General features: G+C 40.5%; 2 protein-coding genes and 2 long non-coding RNA genes across 4 annotated transcripts; 3 read left to right on the top strand and 1 right to left on the bottom strand.

The window, feature by feature from the left end:
• Positions 1-2,129: 2,129 nt before the first annotated feature.
• On the bottom strand, positions 2,130-3,320 carry LOC130722539 (F-box protein At5g07610-like). The gene has a single exon (XM_057573294.1). It carries the CDS (start codon positions 3,318-3,320, stop codon positions 2,130-2,132), a length of 1,191 nt encoding a protein of 396 aa, XP_057429277.1.
• A 1,133-nt stretch (positions 3,321-4,453) lies between these two features.
• LOC130729954 (F-box protein SKIP24) lies at positions 4,454-8,028 on the top strand. Its single transcript, XM_057581810.1, has 6 exons — positions 4,454-4,806; positions 4,955-5,128; positions 6,287-6,449; positions 6,530-6,671; positions 6,950-7,026; positions 7,513-8,028. The coding sequence occupies exons 1-5, from the start codon at positions 4,541-4,543 to the stop codon at positions 6,976-6,978; spliced, it is 774 nt and encodes a 257-aa protein (XP_057437793.1). The 5' UTR covers positions 4,454-4,540; the 3' UTR covers positions 6,979-7,026; positions 7,513-8,028.
• Positions 8,029-10,205: 2,177 nt separating this feature from the next.
• LOC130732563 (uncharacterized) lies at positions 10,206-12,769 on the top strand. The gene is made up of 2 exons (XR_009017069.1): positions 10,206-10,722; positions 12,497-12,769. It is a non-coding gene; the product is annotated as an uncharacterized LOC130732563 (long non-coding RNA).
• Positions 12,770-18,697: 5,928 nt separating this feature from the next.
• On the top strand, positions 18,698-20,588 carry LOC130732562 (uncharacterized). The gene is made up of 2 exons (XR_009017068.1): positions 18,698-19,363; positions 20,316-20,588. It is a non-coding gene; the product is annotated as an uncharacterized LOC130732562 (long non-coding RNA).
• Positions 20,589-21,919: the final 1,331 nt, after the last annotated feature.

The following is a 21,919-nucleotide window of genomic DNA, read 5'->3' as shown; positions in this document are numbered from 1 at the left end:
TTTGGGAGGGCTTATGCAAACAGCTTATGACCTGCCATAAGCTATTTTCAGCTTATTTTCATAAGCTACTCATGATAGCTTATGTTTATATACAACTTATTTTTAATTTATTTCAATAAATTTTCAAAAATAGCTTATGAATAAGCGCTTATGTCATAAGCGCTTAATTAAGCTGTTTTTCCAAACGGGGCCTTAGTCTATTCGGTGGGTAGGAGAAAAAACAGAATAAAATGAAGGGTTAAATATGTTTTTCGTCCTGAACTAAAGTGAGATTTTGGTTTCACATTTGTATTAAAATTTCATAGTTTTTCATCTCTTAACTTGTTGATATCATTGGTTTTCGTCCCCGTTTGGAAACACAGCTTAATTAAGCGCTTATGATCATAATAACTTATGACATAAGCGCTTATTCATAAGCTATTTTAAAATATTTATTGAAATAAATTGAAAATAAGTTATAAATAAGCATAAGCTCTTTTTTTATGAAAATAAGCTCAAAACAGCTTATGGTAGGTCATAAGATGTTTGCATAAGCTCTCTCAAACACTGGCATAAGAGCTTATGCTATCAGATAAGCTCAAATAAGCTTTTCCAAACGGGTCCATCATAATTTGACCACTCTGATCGTTGATTTGACATGCCAATGTGTAGGTAATAGCTTACAATACATGTAATGATACATGTAGGTTTTAGCTGGCGTGTTTGTGTTTTTTTTTTTTTTCAATTGGAATATTAGGTTAAATCTTGTATTGTTTTTCAAAATATCTTCCATCTTCATCATTGCCCAATCATATGAGTTGGAGTGTGTGATAGGTTGTATTCGGTTATCAAAAATTTCATCTGAAAAGCCAGAAGAGGAAAAGGCTTGCATTTAGTTGGTTGGAATTGTGTGCCTCGTCCAAAGAAGTTGGGAGGGCTTGGCATGAGGAAAGCTCGTGACCATAATGTGGCTTTGTTAGGTAAGCATTTCTCTTTGACTCCTCAAAGTCTTGGCTACTTCTGCAGGCTGCATTGTTTGTAATAGTTGACCTGAGACAATACTACGTCAGGCTCGGGATATCTGGCGCAACATGGGCTATGGCACTACCAACGTTACGTTCCGTGAAGATGATGTTGTCGCTTGGCTCCGTGACCTACTCGGATCGAATTCAGATGCAATTGCCACACTATGGAGGGTTTGGCTGGCCTAAAATGTTGTGTGCGCGGAGAATACCCGGATGTCACATTATCAAATTGCCTCTAGCATCATTGACATGGAATCCGATCTGCAGATTTCTTTTGCAGTGCTAGTCGATGCTCCTCCTCGTTCCCCACGATTGGTGTCTTGGTCGCCTTCCTTGGCTGATTGCATCATGTTGAATGTGAATATCGTGTTTGTGGAAATCCGAGAAGGGGGGTGGAGGGTTTGGTGGTTGTTTCAATAGTGAATCGAAGCAATGTCTCGGGGGTTTTTATGACTTTCTTCATGATTCTTTCATCCAGTATCTTGAATTGCTTGCTAGATTTCATGCCATGTCGGTTGCTTGGAATCAAGGTTGGCATATTGTGAACTGTCAATCAAACTCTTTGGATGCAGTGATGCTGCATTTTGTGTCGGATGCGAGCCACCTGTATGCTTCTCTGATTTGGGATATTAAAGAGCTCTTGAGGTGACCTTGGAATGTAGATCATCAATGCTTTTCTTTTAGGGGTGACAACTGCATTTCCTCCTACCTAGATCCATCCTCGATCCCGATAATACTCCTCTTAATTTGGTTTTATATCGAGTTCAATGACATATTATGATCCATATAATCAACCTCACTTAATAGAAAAAAAACTATTATTACCCTTGTTGTTGATTTTACTATAGTACTTCGAATAATTAAGCATCAGATTGTCTAGATTAAACAACTGATCTAGGTGGATAAAAATTGAAGTAAAAAAGTGAATATAATTTTCAGTTACTAATCTAAAACAGCATTGATAAACATATTTACAATTGTGTTAAAGTTGACAAACTCATTAACTATTTTGATAAACTAAAGCAAGAAACAAAATAACTCATAAACCAACCTCTACAATCTACAAATCTTTCCAGCAACACCTTTCATTGCAATTGCAATGTATCAACAAATTTACTACTAGCTTCAACAAGAGCTGTACTCAAAGTACTGAAAAACCTCACCCAACACATTACCAGTAGCAAGATCAACATTTATAGTCCCTGGTTTCAAATCACACAACTTTCTTGAAGTTCTATCCACAGGATCATACAGTAATACTGCTGCTCCTCCACCAACAATCAACACCAACACTGAGTTCTTTTCTTCTGAAGGGCGAGCAATGTAAAATGGCACCACTGAATTAGGCATGTCCCAATGTGATAACTCTGGAAATTTAACTCGTGTTGGGTTGAGATTAACACTGTGTATCAATGACCATGCAGAGTAATCTTCCTTCAGTTCAAAAACATCAAACTTGAGAGTTTCCTTAATGCCAATTATCAACTGCAAACACCCACCAGATTCTCCAAAATACTTCACATTTCGATTAACCGATTCGGATTCCGAATCATCAAACAGAGGCATTGGGAGTTCTTTCAGGCACCGAGCATCAATGTCAAAATACATACCACCAGTGCAATCACCAGAGAGTTCAGCAGCTTTGTTGAACCAATGAATGGCACGGTTGGAGTAAACCCCATTAGCATCATTCAATCTAAACTGGGCATTGAAACTAACCCCAGAAGCAGAGTCTCTCCATGAACGTGTTTTGGAGGAGTAAACACTGAAGACACAGCGAAACGGTGGTTTCACGCCACCCCATATCCGAAGCAGAACGATTTCATAGTGTGGCGAGGTGGAAGGGTCGAAGGCGAGGTAAAACGCGCACTCTTGGTTGTTCTTGGAGCGCTGTTTAGGCAGAGTGAGGGTGGTGAATGTTCTGGTTGTTGGGTTACAGATGAAGTGGGAGGTGGCGGAACGGCAGAGGAGGACGCCGTTGCAGGAGCAAACGACGGTGTCGACGCGTTTGGCGCGGAAAATGTGGTTGGTGAGGAAGTCGAGGTCGAGGTCGCGGATTGTGGCGGTTGTGGTGGTGAAGGAGAGGATGTGGGAGCGGGGTAAGGGGCCGTATTTGTTGGAGAGGAGAAGGGCGGCGGGGTTGTGGCGGAGGTAGTGGCTGCGGCGGAATCGGTAGTCGGAGATGAGGATCAGCCACCCCTTTGAGACGAGTTTTAATTGGATAAGGGGTTTCGGCGGCAGCCGGAAAAGGATTGCCGATAGGGTGTCTCGGCTTCTGGCGACCTCTTCGGCGGAGGTGGAACCTGATTCTTCCATTGTGAATGAAACAACGTTTGATGATTAAAAATTAACTTATAGTATTCCACGTTACACATATATGATATATCAAATCATATCTTTGCATTATTTATAAATCATATATTTACATATCCAAATTTAATTATGATTTAATATATTGAAGATTTTTAGCTAAATAATTGCATATACATGTGGGAAGTGCATTAAACTCCAATTAAAAAGATAGAAAATCAAGAAAGATTTCAAATTAGTAATTAAGAAAAAGTTTGATACACCGTACGAAAAATAGATTTTTTATTTAATTAAATTAAGTTACGTGACAAAACTTTGAAATTTGATTGGTTGACGATGTAATATAACTTTACATTGTTAGTGCATTAAATAGCCCATTTGTGTTTGGATAAAGAAATTTAATAATTATTTTCTTAAAAGAATTAATATTTCGATTTGAAACCAAATAATTTTTTTGTCTTTAAGAAATGTCGTCATCTATTTAGAAAACTGTTTTACCCGTTAAAGGATGAAAAACTATGGAATTTTAGTTTAAGAACGAAAATCAATTTCTGGCTATAGTTCAGTGACCATGAACATATTTAACCTATTACTGAATTACTAAATAAACATGAGAATAATTGAAAAACTACAAATAATAATGAGTTTAACGGATATGTATTGTCAATATAAAAGAGTTTTACATTAACAACCAATCACGATATGCCACGTATGAAAAATGATGACTTACATTTGAAATTTTACTTAAACAAAAGTATATTTTTCTGATGTGATCGAATTACTGTGTAAAATTTTCACTAACAATACATTTACGTTTTTTTTTTTGTCCTTTGTCCACCAGTCTTCACGGGGGAAATGAGTCTTACATGACTAATCTGACTTGAGATACAGTAGTGATGTCCCTGACCACAAATGTATTATTTTTTACCTCATAGGGGATCGAACCTGAGCCAGAAGCTTAGACGAAATCCCTTAAGAAAATGCACATTCATCACTTGTGTCCCCCCTTGTGGTTAATACATACACATTTAATCCTAATAATTCTTTAAAAAAAGTTCCTAATAATATTTTTTGACTAGATAAATACTCCTTATAACGTAGGAGTATAAATTAATATTTGCTCTATAAGACTATTTTTTTTTTTGTCAAAATAATAATCAGCTTAATCGAACGTTGAAGCTCGCGGTTGCCGGTGAAGTAGAAAGCGAAGCTCTCAGCCTCTCACGATGACAATCACACCGCAACTCGTCGGAATCCCCAAAATGTCGTCGCTCCCGGAGGAACTGTGGAGGCGAATTCTCGAAATCGGTGTCGAAAGCAGCGGTTTCACCTACAAGGACCTCTGCTGTATCTCCATCTCTTGCCGCCGCTTCCACCGCCTCTCTTCCGATGACTCCCTCTGGAACCCCCTTCTCTCCTCCGATTTCCCTTCCCTTACACCCCCATCTTCTTCTTCTACTTCTCCTTCTGCTAAATCACTCTATAAATTGAGGTAAGATTGGAATTCTGGGTTTCCGATTTTATTTTTTTGGTTTTCTGAGCTTCCAAACATGGCCCCTGTCAATTTTCGATGATTTTATTATCTGGGTATTTATAAAGTTCAGATTTTTATTGATTTGTTTGATGTTTTTGGTGGTGAGATTCGAGAGAGACAAGGAGAGAAGAATAGCAGCTCATAAGAGAGTTGTGCTGAGAAAGGAGAGCCAGGTTGCCGAACATTCTAGAAAGCTCCGCAATATTCAGACACGGGTGGCTGAAGAGTCCATCAAAGCTGGAGAAACTGCAGTAGAGTTGTCCAGTTTGCGTAGGATCAGGTACTTCACTCATGTAGTGCATGTTTTGTAAATTCTTGTACATTTAAATGGATAGTTAAAATCAATTATATGTAGAGAAGTTTATGTTAGTAGCTTCTCACTGTCAAAATTGATTTAAGCTAATACCATAGTGTTATTTAGGAATAGAAGAGAGAAATGAGAGATATGACATGTGATGTAATAGGAAAAGAATATAGCGGTAGAAAGAAAAAGTGAATGGAAATAGGATGAAAGAGGATGCAGGGTGTGAATGAATCAAAATCCTTCAAATTAATATTACACCTAGTAAGTTGGTGAATGTATTGGTCATTAAGGGCGTCAAGAAACTGCATTTTTGTAAATTCTTGTACATTTGATTTGATAGTTAAAATCAACTATATGGAGAGAAGTTTATGTGAGTAGCTTCTGACCGCCACAATTGATTTACACTGATGCAAAAGCGCTGTTTGTTAAATATCTTTTGTTCATTGATTGAGGAAATGAACACTTTTACAGTTTTCCCCCTCTATCAGTTCAAGTTGATTACTATGAATGCCCTTGTTTTTATCATAAAAAGTTATAGGGGTGATTGAATTTTTCATTTCCTGGGTAACTACAGAGTTCAGATAGAAATAGAAAAGAGAGAAATGAGAGATATGGCAGGGATGTGATAGGAAAAGAATAGAGCGGTAGAAAGAAAAAGTGAGTGGAAATGGGATGAAATAGGAAATGACGTAGGGTGTGAATGAATCAAAACCCTTCAAATTATTATTACACGTAGTAAGTTGACGAATGTATTGGTCATTAAGGGTGTCAATCAACTGCATTTGACCTGTAAGTGTCTAACCATTGTATGCTGGGGATTATGGAAACTAGTTTAATTAAGAACTTGTTCAATTCGGTTATTTAAGAAGTTTTTTGAAATAAGTTCACAAGAACTTATAATAGGATCATAAGCTATTTTTATAAGTTCTACTAAACACCCATTTAAGTGTTTATGTCATAAGAGAAGCCTAAATAAGAGCTCTCTCAATCAACCCCTTTATCAGTGGTTAAATTGTAGTTTTGCTAGTTTGCCCCCTGTTGTGTTTGGTTTGTGCTATAGGCCTATGGCCTTTAGTAACATTCGTAACTTCATTGTGTATTCTGTTGATAGGATCTTGTGTTTGTTTTTTGTAGACAAGCCTCTGTAGCTTTGAACGTGTGGCAACCTGAGGTAGTCCGGGGTAGGCAAAAACAGATGGTGGAGCAGTGTGCTGTGCCTGCGGAATCTCGGATTCATGCACTTGAGATGGAACTTAGGCTTTGTAAGCAACAAATAATGGGGCTGGAGAAGTACCATGTAAGTTGTTGATGTTTCCATATGACTTATCATCTGTAAAGGTTCAAGAGGGTGTTGTTACTTACACAAAATTGTACCAGAAAGATGAGAAGCGCAGGCTTAATATTGCAAAGGAAGAGTTAGAGTCTATGAAGTATCATCCTCTACAGGAACATAAGCCTGTCAGTGGAAGGGAGAATGAGCATAACGTCACGCGGAAGAAGTCAAAAAGCTGCAATAGCTGTGAGGCTCTGACATTAATTCCTCCAATATTTGTCTACTTAATCAAAACTATTGGTTGCCTAAGAATGACTCTCTTTATTCACTGGTTTTTTACCCAAAGAGTCACATCTTCTAGTTTGTTAAATTTCTTTTGTAAATTGTACCTTCATTCCTTCTATATCTTTAGCTATTGTTACAGTAATGCTATCAATATTGGGATTGCATTGCTTCTGGTTGTTTGTCTTATTGTTCTGTTTGGATGCAAATCTAGTACTAAGGTGTGGTTCTTGATTGTGCAGTACAAGAGAAAAAATACAAAACGTCGTAGATGGATATGCATCTTGCAACAAGTACATAGTGATCTCATTCCCAAGAGGTAGTAATAAACTGCTGAACAACTGTCTATTGTCTGTTGATTTGCTGCCCGAAGAGTTACACATTCATATGAAAAATATTCTTCACTTTCTCAGGATTCCTTACATGTTCGAAAATCATGTTGCATCTTATACCAGTAATTGATGTGGATGTTTTGTTCCTCTAAATTTTGATGTTATTGGTGCGCTGCAATTTATATTTTCTTTTTCTTGATTGATATTTGATAGATCTAAATGGTCTCTGTAAAGAATTGGTTTTTGATGAAACACTATGGCATTATTTGATTCATGTAACCAATTATACCTGGTTGAAAAGTGCTTTATAGCAATTGGTGCTGTTATCCTGTTCTCAGTTGATGAATAGTAGGATTTAACTGCTTTATAGCAAAATTTGAGTCCTTTGTCTGCATTCTTAATTGGGATGGATCATGGAAGTGCGGGAACTGTCCGTCTTTTCTTTCTTCGCTTATTATGGTATGTTTTGGCAGGGAGATGTCGCGTTGGATGAAAAGTAAAATCCTTGGGAGTCGAATTTTGCTGAATTTTCATTAAAACTGGGAAGTTGTTCCTTCCCTGAAGACTGACTATCCAAATCCTCTGATCATTGCATTTGGTGGATATAATGTAATAGCAATACGGAATTGAGAACCTGTGGAACTAGGAAAAAAAAGGGTCTTGGAATCATAATGTGTAGCTTGAGAGTTCACATGGCTACTATGAGCCTGTTGGATTCGGACTTGTTGGAGTTTATCTACTAGAAAATGCACTAAATAAGCTCCAATTAGTGCTCTTTGATGCTCATCCAAACGGGTATTAGGTCCATCTTGTGACATGTGGGCTTCATGGAAACCCGTTGAGCTGGATGGAAGCAGGATCATAAGAGGGAGCACAATCATTAAAATTTTCTGTTCTACTGGTTGTTGATGTTCTTCTGCTTCTGTTTGTATCTTTTTTGCTTAGTTGTATTACTGTCTTCACATAACTGTGTTACAAAGTTTTGGTTATTTTCTTCTGGTTTTGAAGTTATAGCATTTATGATTTAGTACTGCATCCGTATGCTCCATTGAAGGAGATTCATTAAAAAGTGTCATCTTAGTTGGGTAGTTATCATCCCATGGTTCACACCATGTATAGCGTATTACACCTTCTGTGCATGTGTACTATTTTTTAAAAATTTTATTGTAGACATAATATTATACACTTCATATATGGTTGAAAAACTTAAGGTGTTACACCTATCCTCCACGAGGTGTTAGGTGAGTTATATTCTCCTGTCAGTTTCTCATGTTCACAAGGTACAGGCAAAGCTGCATATTGTCCTCTACTCCTGTAGTGCTGTTATATAAGATATCATTGTTACCCTATTTACAATTAGCAATAAGATATTCTACTTATATATAAGATGTTTGGCACTCTTCCTCAAGCTTAGAGTATATAAATTATAATGCACCAAACTTGTAACTTATATAACTAATTGTAGGACCTCTCTAAAACTCAGTAAAGCCATCTGCCAAAGCTAACTGTGATGTCCCCTGATATAATCTTCTCTTTAACATAATGGCAATTTGTCTCAATGTGCCTGGTCCTTTCATGAAACACCGGATGTAAATGAGTGTCATCAGTGTACTATCCCCAAATTTTAGCTCTTTAAGTAACTGTTTGAGCCATATAAGCTGATAGGTGGTAGAGTTCATGGCCCATTACTCTTCTTGTAAACTTGACCTTGCCACTAGTTTGTTTCTTGCTTTCCACGAACCACCAATGAAAATGTCAAAGTGGATCTCCTGTTAGTAGGACAACCTGCCCAATTTGCATCGGTGTATCTTACAACTCGTGCATGATCTTTGTCTTCATACAAGAGATTCTTTCCTGAAGTTCCTTTAGTATTTTTGAATGTGAATTTCAACATCTTAATGCCCTTCACATGGTGAGTTAAAAAATTGACTAACCACGCTCACAGTAAAAGAAATATCTGGATGAGTGATAGTGTGATAGTTCAATTTTCTAATTAATCTATTGTACCTCTCTGCATCTAAGAGGAGCTCCCCTCGTTCTGGTATAAGTTTAGCATTTGGTTCCACATGAGTGTCAATAGGTTTAACATTCATTAACTCTGTTTATTCTAAGATATCCATTGAATATTTTCTATCTATTGAATATTTTAAATTATGTAAGCATTTATACCAACTTATTTTTGTTCCATTTTATTTTATTTTTTTACATCAATATCGAAGCAAATAACTCACAAAGTTATAAGTGACCATATGAGCCTGACCAAATCTTTCAAAAGAGTGTTGAGAGAGTTGGAGAATGACAAATAGGTGTTGGTTCTTCTATCTAGGTGAGCTCCACCGTCGTTGTGGTGCGTCAGTGGGGGTGAGCTTCTCTATCTCTGTGATACACCGGTGTACAAAAAACTGATACTCGAGTTAATATGTGGGTGAGAGTAGACAATGTGTGTACTTTATGCCTTGCGGAAACCGCATTTTATAGAGTTGAGTTTTGAGGGCTTCGAGGTAGAGAAGTGTGAGGCTGGACAAGTTATCATGATGGACAAAGTATGACGATGAAGGAAGGTTGTTGTATCTCCTGACACCTTGTTTAACCGGACGAATAGGGGCAGACTTCTATATTGTATGAGATCTTCGAGTGCCACACATATACCTTGGGTAGAGAGTTGTTGATTTCAGAAAGAATTTGATGAATCATGACATATCAAGCAAAGCTCTCCATATGGACGAGTGGTTGCACATAGGCAACCGACCGTGGTAAGAGTCTGATTGCCATGTTCTAACTGTCATTGGGCATGGCCTCTGTAGGGGGTCGGCTGTAAGACCCAAAATTTTAGAATTAAATAGATAAATGATTTCCAGCTCACGCATAGGATTCTGTGTAAGCGTGAGAGGAACTTGACTCGTGTTTAATGTTTGGATTAATATTAAGAAGAGGAAAGTTCAGGAAATGACTAAGAATAGTAACATAGTCGTTATAGGCTACGGCACGAGTTTCATTCATTTCTGCCTTAGGGCAAAACCGTTAGTAAACGACTAATTTGCACTTAAAGACACGATGGGAAACTAATTCCAAAAATCTTCAGAGAAATGTTAGAACTTCTCTTAATCCTTCCATAATAAGCGTTTCGATACGAAACCCTGGAATTTACGAACACTCATTTCCGATACCGGGAGGTTTGCCGAAACTGAATCCCTGGTTTTTCTAGAGCTATTAAATTAACCTACGATGAAGACTTTTTCTATTCGGAGCTTCAAACGAAGATTCCACACGCGTACGCCCACTCTAATCGACGTTCCAAATCTTTCTTCAGAAGGAAGTTTCTACATCCGAGGTCAAAATCAAAAAGTGCATAAAGTGCATTTTAAGCCGGTAAACATTAAAAAACAAGCCTCGAAAACCAAAAATCATATTGATATTTCTTTGAAGAATTAGAAGATTCAGCGGGAAGAATATCGTGTCTAAAATACGTTGGAATCAGTAGGAAAAATCGGAATCGCGAAATAATCATTTTCTCACGTTTTCAATTTCCTATAAATAGGACTTCAAAAAATGAAAAAAATCAAAAAAAAAATCACACAACACACACACACGGCCGTGAACTTCTTGGAGGAAAGGAAGAGATTTGATTTTTTCCGGTTCTTGCCTGATCGTCGCTCTGTTCGTTGCTACGCGTAGGCCTCAAGGTACTGATGTTATTTCTTTCTTCTGATCTTAAATTTTGTCGCTTTTCTCTATGTCTTTATGTGCTCAAAGTTTTGAGCTTTTTGTAAAACTGTCCAAATAACTTGATTTTAGTGTCTAAACTTATTCCCTGCGTTCCCCTGAGCATGTTTAGCGGATTACATTTTGCCGAATGTCGCCGAAATGCCGCCGGAATTCATTTCTGTAGGAAATACCCATTTTTGGCTAAAGTTCCGTCCTTTGGGCTTAAAACTCTCGACTGAGCTTAGCGTTAGTAGGATTAGTCGTCATAATCGTCGTTGGTGTCGACCCCATCTAATTTGTTTTTCGAAATTTCAGTTTTGAATTTCTGAGCTAAAAATATTGACCAAAATACCCCTGCGACAGCTTTCGACCCGATAATTTTTCTGAGAGTTTCCCTGGCCTAGATATCGCCTAGGAATACCTAGGAATCGATTTAGACCGAAGAAAAAGTTCGGAAACCCTATTTTACATAGTGGCCGAAACCTATTGCTTAGGGTACCGTGTCCAAAAATAATTTTTGAGTCTCTATGACCTGAGCCATTGCGTAGCTCTTTTGATTGTCGAAATTTTGGCGCTGGTTTCATGTCATTCCGAGTTCTGTAGCTCGAGTTATGCTCGTTTTAGCGAACGAAGTTCCGTTGTCAATTCGTGCCTTAAGAGGAACTCTGAAGCTTTAAAAGCTTTCTTTCCGGTTTCGATTAGCGTTATTAGATAGTGTTACTTCTAGTAGGGCTTGTGTTGATGATTGTGTTTCCTTGTTCTAGGTTCACAACTTCCATGCCCAACTTCTACTCACGAAGGTAAGGGTAACTCGGTTTTAGAGTGTCTTTGAGTCTTGCCTGCTTTTATCGCACTGCCTGCGTTTGAGATGAAGATGTTTATATTGATTGGCATTGGATTATGATTATTATGCTTGCAATGTTGTATGCTTGCTTATATTGACTGTTTCTGAGGCTTGTGCCAAATGTTTTCTGAAGGCTTCGGCCGAGTAAACTTATTGAGACGTGTGTCTCCGTTTTCTGAGAGGCTTCGGCCGTTTACTGGTTTCTGTCATTGAACTGAGTTGGTATGCAATTGAATTGAGTTATGTTCGTTGATAATAGGAATAACATGTGGTTACTCCGAATTAATCATTGGTTTGGGGATTGTTGTTGACTGACTTGGCATATAGGCTTTGGTTCTTAAGTGGCGATGAGGTGGGTGTGGTCCCACGTGATTGTCCCGTCTTTCGAGGCGTTATAAAGTGGCAATGAGGTGGGTGTGGTCCCGCGGGATTGTCCCATCTTTCGAGATGTTCTAAAGTGGCGATGAGGTGGGTGTGGTCCCACGCGATTGTCCCGTCCGGAGTGGCGTAAAGTGGCAATGAGGTGGGTGTGGTCCCGCGTGATTGTCCCGTCTTGAGAGACGTTGCTGATCGATCCATTTTGGTAGAAGCATATAGTTGCATTATAGGGAACTAACACCTGACCCTATGTTGTTGGATTTTAGTTATTGGTTTATTGATATCTGAATTGATATTATACTGTTGAAGTTTTTGATATTTGAATTGATGTTATATGTTAGGTTGTCGATATCCGAATTGATGTTATATGATTAGGTTGTTGATATATGAGTTTAGTTATGTTGCTGGTTTATTTACCATGATAGGTAGTTAAATTTGAATAGCATGATTTTCTCTTTCATACATGATAATTGTATGGAGTTAACCCTTTTCTATTTGCTATTTGTTGTTTGGGCGCTTAACGCTATTAGGCGATGGTGAGCCTTCCGCTGAAGCTTAGCTGTTCGAGTCGGAGACCGTGATCGTGGGCGGTCGAGTAGAGGTGGATGAAGCAGTTGCTTCTCCCTTTTTGGTGGACTATGTTTGAGTTTCTTTTTCCTTATGAAAACTCTGTTGTTTAAACCTTATTTCGCCACTGTTAAAGTGTGCGTACTTATTTTGGAAACTTGTTCATGATGATGTAAGACACTATTATTATTATGTCGGGAACGGGTTGTTGAATAAAGTCTATGTTATATATTCAATTATGTTCAGTTGTTTCGAAAAGGGAAAAAATATATTGTGTTTTCTTAGGATTACGAAATAGTCCTTAGATTTTGTTAGGTAACTAATGTGACTCCTCAGTTGAGAAACCGGGGTGTTACAATTGTGGTATCAGAGCTTTGGTTGAGAAAACCAGAGCTTTTGGGTAGAGTGTCTTCTTAAGATGTTTGAACTCTGAGACCGATTGATGGGGTGTCAATCGGAGGAAGAGTGTGCTTGATTACTATTCATATAAATTATTCTTGAAGGTTGTTTATGGTGAATAACCTTATGCTAGTTATCGTTAATTATACATTTGATATAAGTATATACATAGTTAGTTATTATAGAACTTTGTGTTGTTCTGACCTGAGTTTCTGTTGTGGTCTTTGACTGTTCATGAAAACAGGAACAGGAGGTTTCCACAGCTGGACGAGACTCAAGGTTCAGACAACATGAATCCGATGGAGCAAGCTATTGCTAACCTGACTGCCCTTATGGCACAACAAGTTACCAACTCCGCTGCAAGGGAGGAAGCTGAAGCTCAACGTGCTGCTACTGCTGCTTTGGTGGCTGCACAAAACCATGCTGAAGAAAATGCTCGCCGTGTTCAGCGTGAGGAGCGTGAACAAGCTGCTGCTCAGACCAGAGGTCTGAACGATTTCAAGCGTCAGGATCCGCCGAAGTTCTCTGGGGCTTCGATCCGGAGGAAGCTGACTTATGGCTCCAGGAGTTGGAGAAGATCTTCACCTTTCTGCGTACCACTGCAGAGATGAAAGTGGATTATGCGACTTACCTGCTGACTGGTGAAGCTGAGTATTGGTGGCGCGGGGCTAGAGCTATGATGGAAGCCGACCATCAAGCTATCACTTGGGAGTGCTTCCGGGGAGCTTTCCTGGACAAGTACTTTCCTAAGAGTGCTAGAGCCGCCAAGGAAGCACAATTTCTGAGACTCCGTCAAGGAGGCATGACCGTAGCTGAGTATGCTTCTAAGTTGGAGTCGTTGGCGAAACATTTCCGCTACTTTCGAGGACAGATAGATGAAGGCTATATGTGCGAGCACTTCATTGATGGGCTGAGTTATGAGCTACAGAGGGCGGTGCAACCCCTAGGATTGAATCGCTACCAAGTGCTGGTGGAAAAGACCAAGGGAATTGAGGCCATTGATAATGCAAGGGGCAAATTCCAAGGTCAGAACAAGCTTAACCAAGGAAGTGGAGGTCCGGCTAGGACTAACCAAGGAAGAGGTGACAAGGGTAGGTATTTCCAGAAGAAGCCGTATGTTCGTCCCCAGGGTAGGGGGACAGCTTCTGGTTCTTTTTATCCCACGGGTGGGAATGCTATTGCACCGAGACCTCTAGGAGTGAGTTTGGACGGTGTGACTTGCTTCAAGTGTAACCAAAAGGGACATTACGCCAGCCACTGTCCCGAGGGTCCTCTGATGTGTTGGAACTGCAACAAGCCAGGCCATCTCGCTAGGGATTGCAGGATTCCTAAGGTTGAGGATGCTACAAATGTTGTTGGGGCTAGGAGGCCTACTGCTGGTGGAAGGGTCTACTCAATCAGTGGAACTGAAGCTGAGGAAGACGATGGTCTAATCCGCAGTACCTGCGAGATTGCGGGTAATTCCCTTATCGCGCTATTTGATTCTGGTGCTACGCATTCATTTATAGATATAGCTTGTGCGACAAGGTTAAAGCTAGAAGTGTCGAAGTTACCGTTTGACTTAACAGTGTCTACCCCTGCATCTAAGAGCTTAGTAACTAACACTGCATGTTTGGAATGTCCTTGGATGTACCTAGATAAGAAGTTTATAGCAAACTTAATCTGTTTACCTCTCAAGGGATTGGATGTGATCATAGGCATGGATTGGTTGTCCCACCATCATGTTCTTCTTGATTGCGCCAATAAGGTAGTTATCTTTCCCGATGCTGGACTCGCCGAGTTTCTGAACTCGTACTTTTCGAAGCTCTCTTTGAGGAAAGGAGCTTTGAGTTCTCTCATGTCTACAACCGTAATGGAAGCTAAGGAGAATGGAATACAAGGAATAGCTGTTGTGCAAGAGTTCGAGGATGTGTTCCCCGAAGACGTACCCGGAATACCTCCAGTTAGAGATATGGAGTTCACCATTGATATAGTCCCAGACACTGGACCTATATCGATCGCACCTTATCGTATGGCACCGGCAGAACTGACGGAGCTGAAGAGTCAACTTGAGGATTTAACCAAGAAGGGGTTTATCCGACCTAGCGTTTCTCCATGGGGAGCGCCAGTGCTACTTGTGAAGAAGAAAGACGGAAGATCACGACTTTGCGTGGACTATCGACAGTTGAACAAAGTCACGATAAAGAACTGTTATCCGTTGCCGAGGATTGACGACTTGATGGATCAATTGAAGGGTGCTGCTATTTTCTCGAAGATTGACCTGAGATCGGGATATCACCAGATTAGAGTCAAAGACGAGGATATCCAAAAGACGGCGCTTAGGACACGCTATGGGCACTACGAGTACTTAGTGATGCCGTTTGGAGTTACGAATGCACCAGCTGTATTCATGGATTACATGAATAGGATCTTTCATCCATTCTTGGATCGCTTCGTTGTGGTGTTCATCGACGACATCTTGATCTACTCGAGAAATCTTGAAGAACACGAGGAACATCTGCGTCAAGTATTGCAAGTTCTTCGGGAGAAGGTACTGTATGCTAACGCGGCAAAGTGTGAATTTTGGTTGGAAGAAGTAAAGTTTCTAGGACATGTCATCTCAAAGGAGGGCATTGTTGTGGATCCTAGTAAAGTAGAAGCGGTACTTGCATGGGACCGTCCTAAGACTGTGACGGATATTAGGAGTTTCATCGGTTTAGCTGGATATTACCGACGATTCATCGAAGGTTTCGCTAAGATTGCAGGACCATTAACAAAGCTTACTCGGAAGAACCAACCTTTCGCTTGGACAGAGGATTGTGAACAGAGTTTCCAGGATATGAAGGAGCGCTTGACGACCGCGCCAGTTCTGACTTTACCACAAGAGGAGGAACCCTACGAGGTTTACTGCGATGCTTCGTACCAAGGTTTGGGTTGTGTGTTGATGCAACACCGAAAGGCTGTGGCTTATTCTTCAAGGCAGTTGAAGATACATGAGCGGAACTATCCTACGCATGATTTGGAGTTAGCGGCTGTGGTATTTGCACTCAAGATTTGGAGGCACTATCTTTATGGGAGCACTTTCACTGTTTTTAGTGATCACAAGAGCCTGAAGTACCTGTTCGATCAGAAGGATCTGAATATGAGACAAAGGCGTTGGATGGAATTTATCAAGGACTATGATTTCACTTTGTTGTACCACCCAGGAAAAGCAAATGTTGTAGCAGACGCACTGAGTCGCCAGACAATTCATGTTTCATCGCTGATGATTAAGGAATTGGAACTTATCGAGACTTTTCGCGACCTCAGTTTGGGTATGCAAGTGACACCTGGAAAATTGAGCTTTGGGATGGTGACAATCACTAGTGATTTTCTGAACGAGATCAAGGTGAAGCAACTGTTAGATGAGGAGCTGATCGAGAAATGGAACTTGATCATTTTGGGAAAAGCGCCGGATTTCGAGGTAGGAACCGACAACATTATGCGTTGCAAAGGACGGGTCTGCGTGCCATTGGACATGGAGTTGAGAAGGATGATCCTTGACGAAGGTCACAAGAGTAGATTGAGTATTCATCCGGGATCGACAAAGATGTACCAAGATCTAAAGTTGAATTTCTGGTGGCCAAGAATGAAGAAGAATGTAGCAGATATGTGGCGGCATGTCTGACATGTCAGAAGGCGAAGATAGAACATCAAAAGCCTGCGGGTATGTTACAGTCACTTGATGTGCCGGAGTGGAAGTGGGACAGTATCTCTATGGATTTCGTGGTAGCTTTGCCAGCTACGAGGAAGAGATTTGATTCCATTTGGGTCATTGTGGACCGTCTGACGAAGTCAGCACATTTCATACCGGTGAAGACCACGTTCAATGTGGAGGCACTTGCAAAAGTGTATGTCGCTGAGATTGTACGACTTCATGGAGTACCCTCGAGTATTGTTTCTGACAGAGATCCGAAGTTTACTTCGCATTTCTGGAAGGCCTTGCACGAGGCGCTTGGCACGAAGTTGAGGTTGAGCTCTGCCTATCACCCTCAGACGGATGGGCAGACAGAGAGGACGATACAGTCATTGGAAGACTTGCTGCGAGCCTGTGTACTGGATAGTCAAGAAAGCTGGGATGAGCTGTTGCCGTTGATCGAATTTACTTATAACAACAATTTTCATGCTAGTATTGGAATGGCACCTTATGAGGCTTTGTATGGGAGGAGATGTAGAACTCCTTTATGTTGGTTTCAAGATGGCGAACATCTTCTCGTTGGACCTGAATTAGTACAACAGACTACTGAGAAAGTAAAACAAATACAAGAGAAGATGAGGACGTCACAGAGTCGACAAAAGAGTTATGCTGACACACGTCGGAGAGAACTGGAGTTCGAGGCGGGAGACCATGTGTTTCTTCGCGTGACACCAACTACCGGAGTGGGAAGGGCGATAAAGTCGAGGAAGCTGACACCGAAGTTCATTGGACCGTATCAGATTATCGAGCGAGTCGGTAAAGTAGCGTATCGGATTGCGTTGCCACCATTTCTGTCCAAGATTCATGATGTGCTACACGTGTCACAATTAAGGAAATATATTCCTGATCCCTCTCACATCATCAAGGAAGATGACATCCAACTTAGAGACAACTTGTCTTTTGAAGTGGCACCAATGAGGATTGAGGAACGTAGGATCAAGCAGTTGAGGAACAAGCAGGTTCCTCTGGTAAAAGTGATTTGGAACCAAGTCACGGGCGATGCTACTTGGGAACTAGAAGAGAAGATGAAGGAACAGTATCCGGAACTCTTCACTGAGCCTTAAATTTCGAGGACGAAACTTTCTTTTTGGGGGGTAGTATTGTAAGACCCAAAATTTTAGAATTAAATAGATAAATGATTTCCAGCTCACGCATAGGATTCTGTGTAAGCGTGAGAGGAACTTGACTCGTGTTTAATGTTTGGATTAATATTAAGAAGAGGAAAGTTCAGGAAATGACTAAGAATAGTAACATAGTCGTTATAGGCTACGGCACGAGTTTCATTCATTTCTGCCTTAGGGCAAAACCGTTAGTAAACGACTAATTTGCACTTAAAGACACGATGGGAAACTAATTCCAAAAATCTTCAGAGAAATGTTAGAACTTCTCTTAATCCTTCCATAATAAGCGTTTCGATACGAAACCCTGGAATTTACGAACACTCATTTCCTATTCGGAGCTTCAAACGAAGATTCCACACGCGTACGCCCACTCTAATCGACGTTCCAAATCTTTCTTCAGAAGGAAGTTTCTACATCCGAGGTCAAAATCAAAAAGTGCATAAAGTGCATTTTAAGCCGGTAAACATTAAAAAACAAGCCTCGAAAACCAAAAATCATATTGATATTTCTTTGAAGAATTAGAAGATTCAGCGGGAAGAATATCGTGTCTAAAATACGTTGGAATCAGTAGGAAAAATCGGAATCGCGAAATAATCATTTTCTCACGTTTTCAATTTCCTATAAATAGGACTTCAAAAAATGAAAAAAATCAAAAAAAAAATCACACAACACACACACACGGCCGTGAACTTCTTGGAGGAAAGGAAGAGATTTGATTTTTTCCGGTTCTTGCCTGATCGTCGCTCTGTTCGTTGCTACGCGTAGGCTTCAAGGTACTGATGTTATTTCTTTCTTCTGATCTTAAATTTTGTCGCTTTTCTCTATGTCTTTCTGTGCTCAAAGTTTTGAGCTTTTTGTAAAACTGTCCAAATAACTTGATTTTAGTGTCTAAACTTATTCCCTGCGTTCCCCTGAGCATGTTTAGCGGATTACATTTTGCCGAATGTCGCCGAAATGCCGCCGGAATTCATTTCTGTAGGAAATACCCATTTTTGGCTAAAGTTCCGTCCTTTGGGCTTAAAACTCTCGACTGAGCTTAGCGTTAGTAGGATTAGTCGTCATAATCGTCGTTGGTGTCGACCCCATCTAATTTGTTTTTCGAAATTTCAGTTTTGAATTTCTGAGCTAAAAATATTGACCAAAATACCCCTGCGACAGTTTTCGACCCGATAATTTTTCTGAGAGTTTCCCTGGCCTAGATATCGCCTAGGAATACCTAGGAATCGATTTAGACCGAAGAAAAAGTTCGGAAACCCTATTTTACATAGTGGCCGAAACCTATTGCTTAGGGTACCGTGTCCAAAAATAATTTTTGAGTCTCTATGACCTGAGCCATTGCGTAGCTCTTTTGATTGTCGAAATTTTGGCGCTGGTTTCATGTCATTCCGAGTTCTGTAGCTCGAGTTATGCTCGTTTTAGCGAACGAAGTTCCGTTGTCAATTCGTGCCTTAAGAGGAACTCTGAAGCTTTAAAAGCTTTCTTTCCGGTTTCGATTAGCGTTATTAGATAGTGTTACTTCTAGTAGGGCTTGTGTTGATGATTGTGTTTCCTTGTTCTAGGTTCACAACTTCCATGCCCAACTTCTACTCACGAAGGTAAGGGTAACTCGGTTTTAGAGTGTCTTTGAGTCTTGCCTGCTTTTATCGCACTGCCTGCGTTTGAGATGAAGATGTTTATATTGATTGGCATTGGATTATGATTATTATGCTTGCAATGTTGTATGCTTGCTTATATTGACTGTTTCTGAGGCTTGTGCCAAATGTTTTCTGAAGGCTTCGGCCGAGTAAACTTATTGAGACGTGTGTCTCCGTTTTCTGAGAGGCTTCGGCCGTTTACTGGTTTCTGTCATTGAACTGAGTTGGTATGCAATTGAATTGAGTTATGTTCGTTGATAATAGGAATAACATGTGGTTACTCCGAATTAATCATTGGTTTGGGGATTGTTGTTGACTGACTTGGCATATAGGCTTTGGTTCTTAAGTGGCGATGAGGTGGGTGTGGTCCCACGTGATTGTCCCGTCTTTCGAGGCGTTATAAAGTGGCAATGAGGTGGGTGTGGTCCCGCGGGATTGTCCCATCTTTCGAGATGTTCTAAAGTGGCGATGAGGTGGGTGTGGTCCCACGCGATTGTCCCGTCCGGAGTGGCGTAAAGTGGCAATGAGGTGGGTGTGGTCCCGCGTGATTGTCCCGTCTTGAGAGACGTTGCTGATCGATCCATTTTGGTAGAAGCATATAGTTGCATTATAGGGAACTAACACCTGACCCTATGTTGTTGGATTTTAGTTATTGGTTTATTGATATCTGAATTGATATTATACTGTTGAAGTTTTTGATATTTGAATTGATGTTATATGTTAGGTTGTCGATATCCGAATTGATGTTATATGATTAGGTTGTTGATATATGAGTTTAGTTATGTTGCTGGTTTATTTACCATGATAGGTAGTTAAATTTGAATAGCATGATTTTCTCTTTCATACATGATAATTGTATGGAGTTAACCCTTTTCTATTTGCTATTTGTTGTTTGGGCGCTTAACGCTATTAGGCGATGGTGAGCCTTCCGCTGAAGCTTAGCTGTTCGAGTCGGAGACCGTGATCGTGGGCGGTCGAGTAGAGGTGGATGAAGCAGTTGCTTCTCCCTTTTTGGTGGACTATGTTTGAGTTTCTTTTTCCTTATGAAAACTCTGTTGTTTAAACCTTATTTCGCCACTGTTAAAGTGTGCGTACTTATTTTGGAAACTTGTTCATGATGATGTAAGACACTATTATTATTATGTCGGGAACGGGTTGTTGAATAAAGTCTATGTTATATATTCAATTATGTTCAGTTGTTTCGAAAAGGGAAAAAATATATTGTGTTTTCTTAGGATTACGAAATAGTCCTTAGATTTTGTTAGGTAACTAATGTGACTCCTCAGTTGAGAAACCGGGGTGTTACAATTGTGGTATCAGAGCTTTGGTTGAGAAAACCAGAGCTTTTGGGTAGAGTGTCTTCTTAAGATGTTTGAACTCTGAGACCGATTGATGGGGTGTCAATCGGAGGAAGAGTGTGCTTGATTACTATTCATATAAATTATTCTTGAAGGTTGTTTATGGTGAATAACCTTATGCTAGTTATCGTTAATTATACATTTGATATAAGTATATACATAGTTAGTTATTATAGAACTTTGTGTTGTTCTGACCTGAGTTTCTGTTGTGGTCTTTGACTGTTCATGAAAACAGGAACAGGAGGTTTCCACAGCTGGACGAGACTCAAGGTTCAGACAACATGAATCCGATGGAGCAAGCTATTGCTAACCTGACTGCCCTTATGGCACAACAAGTTACCAACTCCGCTGCAAGGGAGGAAGCTGAAGCTCAACGTGCTGCTACTGCTGCTTTGGTGGCTGCACAAAACCATGCTGAAGAAAATGCTCGCCGTGTTCAGCGTGAGGAGCGTGAACAAGCTGCTGCTCAGACCAGAGGTCTGAACGATTTCAAGCGTCAGGATCCGCCGAAGTTCTCTGGGGCTTCGATCCGGAGGAAGCTGACTTATGGCTCCAGGAGTTGGAGAAGATCTTCACCTTTCTGCGTACCACTGCAGAGATGAAAGTGGATTATGCGACTTACCTGCTGACTGGTGAAGCTGAGTATTGGTGGCGCGGGGCTAGAGCTATGATGGAAGCCGACCATCAAGCTATCACTTGGGAGTGCTTCCGGGGAGCTTTCCCTGGACAAGTACTTTCCTAAGAGTGCTAGAGCCGCCAAGGAAGCACAATTTCTGAGACTCCGTCAAGGAGGCATGACCGTAGCTGAGTATGCTTCTAAGTTGGAGTCGTTGGCGAAACATTTCCGCTACTTTCGAGGACAGATAGATGAAGGCTATATGTGCGAGCACTTCATTGATGGGCTGAGTTATGAGCTACAGAGGGCGGTGCAACCCCTAGGATTGAATCGCTACCAAGTGCTGGTGGAAAAGACCAAGGGAATTGAGGCCATTGATAATGCAAGGGGCAAATTCCAAGGTCAGAACAAGCTTAACCAAGGAAGTGGAGGTCCGGCTAGGACTAACCAAGGAAGAGGTGACAAGGGTAGGTATTTCCAGAAGAAGCCGTATGTTCGTCCCCAGGGTAGGGGACAGCTTCTGGTTCTTTTTATCCCACGGGT

Source organism: Lotus japonicus, chromosome 1 (assembly GCF_012489685.1).
Source record: "Lotus japonicus ecotype B-129 chromosome 1, LjGifu_v1.2".
Classification (NCBI taxonomy): domain Eukaryota; kingdom Viridiplantae; phylum Streptophyta; class Magnoliopsida; order Fabales; family Fabaceae; genus Lotus; species Lotus japonicus.
This window is presented reverse-complemented; position numbering and strand designations above follow the sequence as displayed.